Genomic DNA, 9,387 nt, shown 5'->3' on the forward strand with positions numbered 1-9,387 from the left:
AAACTCTATATAAGTTCTCATGTAATTTGTATTGGGGATAGTTTTGAAGTTTATGAAAAGTCATTTTTCTCTCCCAATTCACTTGTGAGTGTTTTGAGTATGAAACCCCCAATCTTTGGTATTCTATGAGAATCAACGAATTTTGGAAGAATTGTTCCTGGTATTCTGTGTGAATCAACAGGTCCGATTTCGTATCCCATTTCCTAGTCTACATCAAGTAGTTTAATAAAAGTTGAATGATTTTATATATATAATATATATCACAAAAATATCAAAAAACCAACACAATTCAAAGGTTAAGAACTTGTTTAATAGATACACATACTAATAAAAACTTTAAAAATGAAATAGGTTAACCGTTAAAGTGATGATCATGCTAGAAGGGTATGATAAATACACTTTATATATATATAAATATAAAAAACCAGCAAGAGGCTCGAATATAACAACGAAAACAAAAACAAAATCACAACAGAAAAACGTTACAATAATTACGCCATAACCTCAAACATTTTCCTCATGGGGCGGAGATGGTCAGAAGTGTGTCAGGAGTTATTTTAGCATGTGAATACCAAACGGCACAATTAACAGAAAATGTCCTTCCAGACTGTTTTCTTGATTTGCAACAACACTCATTGAGCTGCTTAATTCCATCAGATAAACATTTCTTGCAGATCACATCTGATATATTAGGAGCACAATGCATGGTCCCATAGAAATTCTGGGGATGTGGCCCATAAAGTAGAGACCCATACCAGTAACGCTCAACGTTTTTAACTCTGGTTGCCTTTTCCATTATTATATTTGCCAGATTATTCCACGCCTTCTCCAACTCACCAGCAGTAGCATTACCCGGACCAGCTGGTGGTGGGGCATTGAATTGAACCCAAGCCCATTCGGCTAGATTTCCTTGATTTGGATGATCTGCATAACGAACCATGCAATACAAGTGCGGAAAGATTGACCAAGTCGCACCCTCCTTTTGTTTCGGGCAGTCTTTCTTAAGAAAATCGATGGTATCTTTGACACACTCCCGACACTCTTCCATTTTCTCTTTGGGGGGACAAAGAGCATGGGCCCAAATTCCACCATTATTGCTCCTTTGAGCACCAGTGAATGGAAGTCGAAAGCTTTTGTAGAGTTCATCAAGTGCGACATCTCGTGATTTTAGTAGCACATTTGAATTCAGATCACCATTTTTACTACATTTAGAACCATGTTGATCCGGAGGTCTGAGCAGATTAACACCATTGATGATTGCTTGAAGGAACATGAGCGAAACTAGAAATTTGGTTTCCATTTGTGGTTGGAAATTTTTGATATTTTCCCTTTCTAATAAACCTATATATACATGAACATGTATACGGTTCTAATTTATAGACATGTAATAAACTAGAGTTCTAGTTCTATACATATGTTTCACTAAAATCTAATTGATCTGTTATTCAAAAAATTGTTCATGTTAAATGTTCCCTCCTCAACGAATAAAATTTCTCATCTCTTGTCTTAATAAACTAAAACTGAAATGATATATCTTATAACCTAACTAAAAGTAGGTTTTATTGATGTCATCATACTTTTAATTACACTTAATACATACCACAATAAAGAGATCGTGGTAAATGTTCCCTCCTTAACGAATGAAATCTCTCATCTCTTGCCTTAATAAACTAGAACTGATATGATATATCCTATAACCTAACTAAAATTAGGTTTTATTGATGTCGGCATACTTTTAATTACACTTAGTACATACCACAATAAGGAGATGGTGTTAAGTGTTCCCTCCTCAACGAATAAAATATCACATATCTTGCCTTAATAAACTAAAACTCATAGGATATATCCTATAACCTAACTAAAAGTAGGTTTTATTGATGTCAGTCATATTTTTAACTAGTTCTATACCCGTCCGGTGGACGGGCATGTTGATGGTATAAAGACATATTTAAATTGTAAACAAAAACATTATTTGTTTAAAAAAGAATCAAAATTTTTGAAAGGTTTCATCAACATGGTTAATATTTGCATGCGTATTATGCCTAAAAACCGATCAAAATAAGATAAGAGACAATATCAATGAATTACAATGCATTAAGTCTTTAAGTAGGCCATTGACTACTAAAGCATAAAAAACGTAGTTGAGTAACAAAGGACCCAATGTGTAAAACGGTTCATAAATAACTCGATGCCATATTAAACAAATGGATCATATATAAATCACCTAAACCAAATCCTAACAAATGGTTAATTTTATTATTATTATTATTATTATTATTATTATTATTATTATTATTATTATTATTATTATTATTATTATTATTATTATTATTATTATAAAATACTACTACCACCACCACCATTATTATTATTATTATGATTATTATTATTACTGTTATTATTATGATTATTATTATTATCTAGTAATATAAGACTACTTATAATTTTTATAAGTTGACATTTATTTTTTGTTTCTTATATTCATATATAATGGGCTATAGATTGGGCTTGTTCCAATTGCTGCTGCATAATTCATCAAGTGTGTGCTGTTAATAGTTACTTGCTCGTTCTTATTTGTATAAACTTACACTTGAAAAACATATATACGTTTATACTTGGTAGTTTTTTTTTAATATTTATCTATAAAAAATGATAACAATATTACAAAAATTACAAACATTACACGCAAGTTATTGGGTGGTTTCCGGTTTGACTGATTCAACATCGTTAGATATATATATTTTATTTTGTAAAAGGCCGAAATTATTAAAACTTTTCTTTTGTTACATTCTGCAAAATAGTGTTACTTTTTCTTAAAGATTATAGATAATTAATGTATTTACTCAACTGAATCTATGACAATGACTTTTTTGTATTTTATTTACATAAATTTTTTTTATAACTTAAAGTCTTAAATGTTTTTCTAATTTTCACAATTGTCTTCTAGTAAGTACAAACATGTTTTTTCCATGCCCACTTTACAATGCAACGTTGTTTTAGACCAAAAATCAATAACCATGTTTTACCTTTTTCAAAACTGTCTATACTTTATATATAAACACGTTACAGAAGATAAAGCAAAAATAAAATGCCACATAACACGTAAACATCTTACAAAATATTATAGGCCGTTCATTTTGGAAAATATGAGGTTGCCAAACTTATTTTGATTTTTTTACCTCTTCACTAAGTTATCTATGCATGTGAGATTTGTAGGAACTAAAATGAGGCCCATATAAAACAATCTATACATGTGGTGAGGTGGTGGGGGGGGGGGAATCCAATTGGTAAAATCATTGGATTCAAAGTGTTGCTTCCCTTGTTGTCAAGGGTTCGAGCCCCACCAAAGACGCATTTAGTGTGATATAAGCATTTTAAAGAAAATGAAACAATCTCCACTCTTTCTCTGCGTGCCTCCAACTTAAGCAAATACTTAAAATAATAAGTCATACCTTGCATGCATATACTACTAGATTGAATAGGTCATCTTCCTGCGTGAAATTGAAAAGGTTAAACAGAGTTGAAAGTTGAAACAGACTAGTGACCCGATTAATATGAATAGAAATAAGTTTACCTTTGCTGCATACCTCTTGACCAAGTTGGCAGTCTTCCATGACTGCAACTCTGCAAGATTGTTTAAAGCTGGTGCTTGCAAGTTAATTGAGCAATGCAAAGTAAACTTTGGGTTTTTCATCCGACCTACCACTTATATAGGAATGGCAAAGTGGCAGTTACTCGCACACGATCCTATTTTCTAGCTATAAATGTGCTTGAATAACTGTTAGTCTACGTGTTTAATTTACACTGCACCTTTTTCCACATTAATGTGTGCGGCCGAATGCATTATATTTTTTTAATTATAAAATTTGTATTTGGTAGATGTTACGATAAATGTTTGTAGATATTTTTATCAGCCTTGTTTTTCAAACCTATGCAAAGTTTTTTTAAATTAGCACCAGCTTAAAATAATTATGCACCTTAGATTGAAAATCAGCAGTATCAACTTAAAATATTTATGGTGCTAAGATTTTTTTTTATTTGCAGGTCGTTTTATTAACAATTTTATGTGTTATTTACATTTTTGCAGGTTGCATTTCTGGCAGCATACTCGTCACACAGTTTCTAGCTTTTAAAGAACTTATATATATTATATTTGATAAGTTAGAATGTGTGTTCTGTGTTGTAACTGCCGGTTGCAAGTTTTTTCAGTAAGGTAGTGTTTGTAACTGCCGGTTGCAAGTTTTTTCAGTAAGGTAGTGTTTGGTATGAGGTAATGAAGGATGGAATGGAATACTCCATTCAAGGCTAATGAAAAAAGAAGTGTTTGGTTGACCATGTGAATGGAATAAGGCATTACATACCCCATTCCATTCCTTCTAAAATTGTTGAAATCTATTCCTGGCCTACCCCTAGTTTTTTTTCATTTCGTTCATTAACAAAAGGAAGTTTCTCTATTTTGCCCCCATCCTCACCGATTTTCCCTCCCCTTCTATCGATATCTGATTTGCACATCCTCTTAACAAGGAATGGATTATGATTTGGTCATATATATCACCATCTTCATAGAGCAGAACGTCACTCCTCTGGAACCCTAAAATTTGCCCAGTTCGTTGTGATTTTCATCATCAGACACGAAATCAGGTAAATTGTTTATTTATTTGTTCAATTCTTGTGATTTTATCATCCTAGACTTTCACTGAATTAATGGTGAACTTTAACTCTTTACATACTTATTCAATTGCTAATATCATCGGTTCTGTTTTGTGAGTTTTAACCAAAATTGAAGTTTTTGTTTGTATATTTAGCTTTTATTAATCTTCACCACGATAATTCAATTCATCGTATTTTTTAATTTTTGTGTTTCTGTTGGATGTAATAAATTAGAAGAAAACACAAAGTAAAGTTTTTTCATTCTTATTCAAGTTGTTCGTTCTTTTTCATATCAAGATTCTTGTTGTTCTGTTTTGATAGTTCGTATTATATATTCTATTTCGGTTATATGTATTGAATTACCGGTTTTTTGTGAGTTTTAACTAGGGATGCAAACGAGCCGAGCGGCTCGCGAGCTACTCGATACCGGCTCGAGTAAAAGCTCGAAATAAGCCGAGCCTTATCGAGTCCGAGCCGAGCTTGAGCCTAAACGAGACCAATTTTAATATTATATATATTATACGTATTATTTAATATTGGCGAGCCGAGCTCGATCGAAAAATAGTAGGCTCGAACTATGCCGAGCTCGAGCTTCAGAAAATCATGACAAGCTGAGATCGAGCCTAGTCTAGCTTGGGTTCGTTTACACCCTAGCGTGGACAATTGATTAATGATAGATGATTTATTGAGGTCTTATAACATGCTTTTGTTTATGATTTATTGAGGTCTTATAACAACTGTTCACTGAGAAATGATTCATTGAGGCCTTATGCTTTTGGTTCAAACTACTGCCACACTTACATTTTGTTTATGATATCTTTTAATATTTATTGAGGCCTTATGTTTATGACATTCTGTATTGCTTAAGTGCCAGTGTTGTTTATGTGTTTTCAAATCTTTTGAATGGTTCTTCTACTTGAATTATTATCTTTCACTGCTAGTTCTGCAGCCAATTCCTTCCCACTTTGACCCATAACCAGCTAAGTAGTTAGCCACTAACTCCATCGAATTGAATAAATATAAAAATACTAATGTATGTGTATTTGAATTATTTTCTTTCGCTAATGGTAATCTTTTTTTAAGGTTGATGAAGAACGCAAATTTGGATGGGTAAAGACTATGCTTGAAGATATTGCTTGACGTGATATACGATGACTTTTGGATTATTTTTATTTTTTTTTTTATTTTGCAGATCCTGGATGATTGTTAATTATTTTGGTTGGAAACTTTTGAATATATTTTGAATTATATTAGTTAGGATAGGAGTTGGCCAGAAAGTCCAAATTTCCTAAAAAGTGTAAAAAGTCATAAAACACCGTAATGTCAACCATAAAACACACCAAAAACCCACAAATAATATGATGAAGATTACTAAAACATCATGTATGTGGGTTTTGTGTTGTGTTTTAGATGTTAAGGCTCTGATTGTGGAATGACAAATATTATTGTGTTTTATGTTGTTTAGCATTGTGTGTTTTATATTCATAGTTCTACGATGGTGTGTTTAAAGTTTTTATGGACTGTTAGAGTTTGAATATGGTGTTTTAGTAATACCCATTCTATTATTTGTGAGTTTTAGGTGTGCTTTATGCCTGAAATTATTGTGTTTTATGACTTTTTACACTTTTTAGGAAAAACACACTTTCCGTAGGATCCCCACTCATATTAGTTAAATATATTTTGTTTCTCATAATATATATTTATTATAATTTTTAATGGAAAATTTTGTGAAAACTAGTTATTTTTCTTTATTTTGAGACAAGGGTATTGTTGTCATTTTCAATGAATTGTATTCCATTCATTCGTCTTTTTTTGCATACCAAACAACACAAAGTAATGTATCATTCCATTCTCATAGGTTAACCAAACATGACCATGGAATGGTAATGACCCATTTCATTCCGTTGCCCATTCCATTCCTTTGCCCATTCCATTCACTCGTCCATTCTATTACCTCATACCAAACAGATCCTAAATGTTGTTTTTTACAACAAACAGATCATGGCCCATTAAACTAATGGCCCATTAAACTAAACCTCCCAACCGTCATGAAACCTCCCCATTTTTTTATGGCTTAAAGTCCACATCTTAATATTGGTAACTGCTGCTTCTAGAAGTAATTTTCTATTTTAAAGGGCTGAGATTTGATCTCAATTTAATCTAATGGCTCAAATTTCTTGTTGTTCCCTTTGACTTTAAGGGGAACATAAGAATATATAATTACACTTAGTACATACCATGTGTGTTAATAAAAACAGTTAGTAATGACCAATGGAAAAAAAATTCTCCTACAATTACCTATAGAACATAAGACTATCTCCAATGCATCAATTGGAGGGTTGCCCTTAGACTAGAAGGTATGGGGGCTAGCCCCAGGTCCATCCCTCCACAGCCGCCCCGGCTCCCCCACCCCCTGCTCCGTCGCCGCCCTAGGGGCGTCCTCTTCGTCCGCCAATGGCCGCCCAAGCCGGGCCTCACTCCCTCACACACACCTATACATACATACATACATACATACATACATACATACATACATACATACATACATACATACATACATACATACATACATACATACATACATACATACATACATACATACATACATATATATAAAGGGGCTCATCCCCCACCCTTAGGTCCATCCCCTTTAGGCCCATCCTCACACCGGCTTACGTGGCGGTCCATCCCCTTGGGGATGACCCAAACCATACTTTCCAGCCTTACATGCCCTTGAAGATCCTTACCATTGGAGTGCATCTATCCTAACATGCCCTTAGGTTAGATGCCCTTGCACAAGGGCATGGGTTTGCCTCGGTTCATGCGATGAGGTGAAAATTAAGAAAGGTAAGGATATTTGTAGAGTTGGAAATGAAATTGTGGTTTTTAAGGATTTGTAAGGATATTATGTGACAGAGATGTGGCAGCTAAGGGCGTCCAAGGGCGCGTTTAGCATTGGAGATAGTCTAACAACAAATGGTTATTGTCACACCCCGATTTCCACGTGTCTCACCAGTGGGCCCGGTGGGGGATTACCGTGACGATGTTGGCAACAATATAGTCAAACCACACAATTATATAATGCACAGCGGAAGCTTAAAGATAAATATATACTTCAACCTCTGGTTGTAATATCAAATGTATTACAGAAGTCGAATATATCCACAGCGGATCAAAATAATAATAAAATATTGTTCCATCAGATACTGCAATCAAGCTTGCGAGACTTATCACGACGCTAGGGAGCTAATACCAGCCAATTTACGTTTAGGTACCTGCACTTAATCTTTTTGGGGAAAATACGTCAGTTTACACTGGTAAATACATTCAACCGACTCCTTTGAAAAGAGTTGGAAAAATTGATTTGAATGCACAAGGCACAAAGTATTTTGACACGTTGATTAAGATGCCCAAAGGCAAAATTAATCTTTTATACTTGGGACAATTTTGTTTAATAAAAATCTTGTATCCGATTTACATGGTTGTCCAACATTTAGGGCCGGTGATTATACAATACAAGCCGGACAAGATTAATCGACACACCACAAATATAATCTCACAAGAAGAATACTCTCACGAGTGAGTATACGTTATACATATGCAACAGGAGGTGTTTTGCCTACACCTTGCGCTTACGTCGTGGCCATTCACTTTTTAAAATGAGCCAAGGATATCCAGGACACGGTCATTAACCCCCAACGTTATTTGTTATCAATCAATACAGATTAAAACGGGATTATGCAATTTAATCATCTCCGATTAAAAGGTTTCTACACCCGACCAAGCGGTATATTTAAAATACCGTATCCCAAGCCCGTATAAGGGAAAATAAGTTAAAAGTATTTACCTTTGCAATGTATATTCCTTAATCAATTAAATCACCGATATCTTTTACTGGGGCTCCTTATTCTGGAACGAAGGTTTTCAAAATAACCTATTAGAATCCTAACGGGTCTTTATATTAGCCGTAGCCTAGACCGGTTGGTTTCAAAAGATAGATACGGTTTAATCGCGCGGAAAGGCGAAAACCGTGAATGGAATGTGATTCTGACCCAACAAGTCTGGAGACTTGTTTTATATGGGTTTAATATTCACATTCTAGATTTCGGGGTCGAAATGATATGGTTTGACCCGTATCGGCTAATTTATGTAAACTAGTTACATAAGCCGAACCGTGCACGCAATAGGCGTAACGGGTAACCGTGAGAGTCCTACGCTTGCTTCCTAAGTCAATATACCTTAAAGAGGTTGCGGTATCATTAGGATACCTTCCGTGATGCCTGTAACGAGTTTAAGTTAACATTATGCCCCGTAGGGGTTTTTCGGTCATTTTAAAGACTTTTAAAGAGCTTTTCGAGTTCTACAGGAAATCTGAGTTTCCCGAACAGTTTATAAAGTCTAAAATACTTTATTTATTATTTAAAATTAGTAGCAACTGGAATCGGGTCAAAAGACCTTGTAGAACTCATTTTATGGCCAAAAAGGGCGTATTCGGTATTTACCGACCCATAGCCATAACCGTAGGTTATGAGCAGGCTAAAAATAATTAAAAATCTTTAAAATTCCCAAAATATTATTTTACAACAGTGGGTAAAAGTTTTGGTGATAAAATCTTGGCTTAGATAGGTGTTATGCTAATTGCGTCGTTTATTACAAAAGTTTATTTTAATTGCGCTATTTAGCATAACTCTTATTCTAGACCTCGGATTGACGTGAGACTTTAAGGACATGCTTATA

At 34.1% G+C, this 9,387-nt stretch overlaps 1 protein-coding gene and 1 long non-coding RNA gene across 2 annotated transcripts; one reads left to right on the top strand and one right to left on the bottom strand.

Moving 5' to 3' along the window:
- Window positions 1-517: 517 nt before the first annotated feature.
- Window positions 518-1,300, bottom strand: LOC110901560 (cysteine-rich repeat secretory protein 38). The gene has a single exon (XM_022148379.1). It carries the CDS (start codon window positions 1,298-1,300, stop codon window positions 518-520), a length of 783 nt encoding a protein of 260 aa, XP_022004071.1.
- A 2,945-nt stretch (window positions 1,301-4,245) lies between these two features.
- LOC110903151 lies at window positions 4,246-5,898 on the top strand. The gene is made up of 2 exons (XR_002571696.2): window positions 4,246-4,641; window positions 5,734-5,898. It is a non-coding gene; the product is annotated as an uncharacterized LOC110903151 (long non-coding RNA).
- Window positions 5,899-9,387: the final 3,489 nt, after the last annotated feature.

The sequence above is a fragment of the Helianthus annuus genome, chromosome 13, assembly GCF_002127325.2.
Source record: "Helianthus annuus cultivar XRQ/B chromosome 13, HanXRQr2.0-SUNRISE, whole genome shotgun sequence".
Lineage (NCBI taxonomy): Eukaryota > Viridiplantae > Streptophyta > Magnoliopsida > Asterales > Asteraceae > Helianthus > Helianthus annuus.

Coding starts and splice junctions, on each gene's coding strand:
- LOC110901560 (XM_022148379.1), bottom strand. CDS start 1,300: ATGGAAACCAAATTTCTAGTTTCGCTCATGTTCCTTCAAGCAATCATC.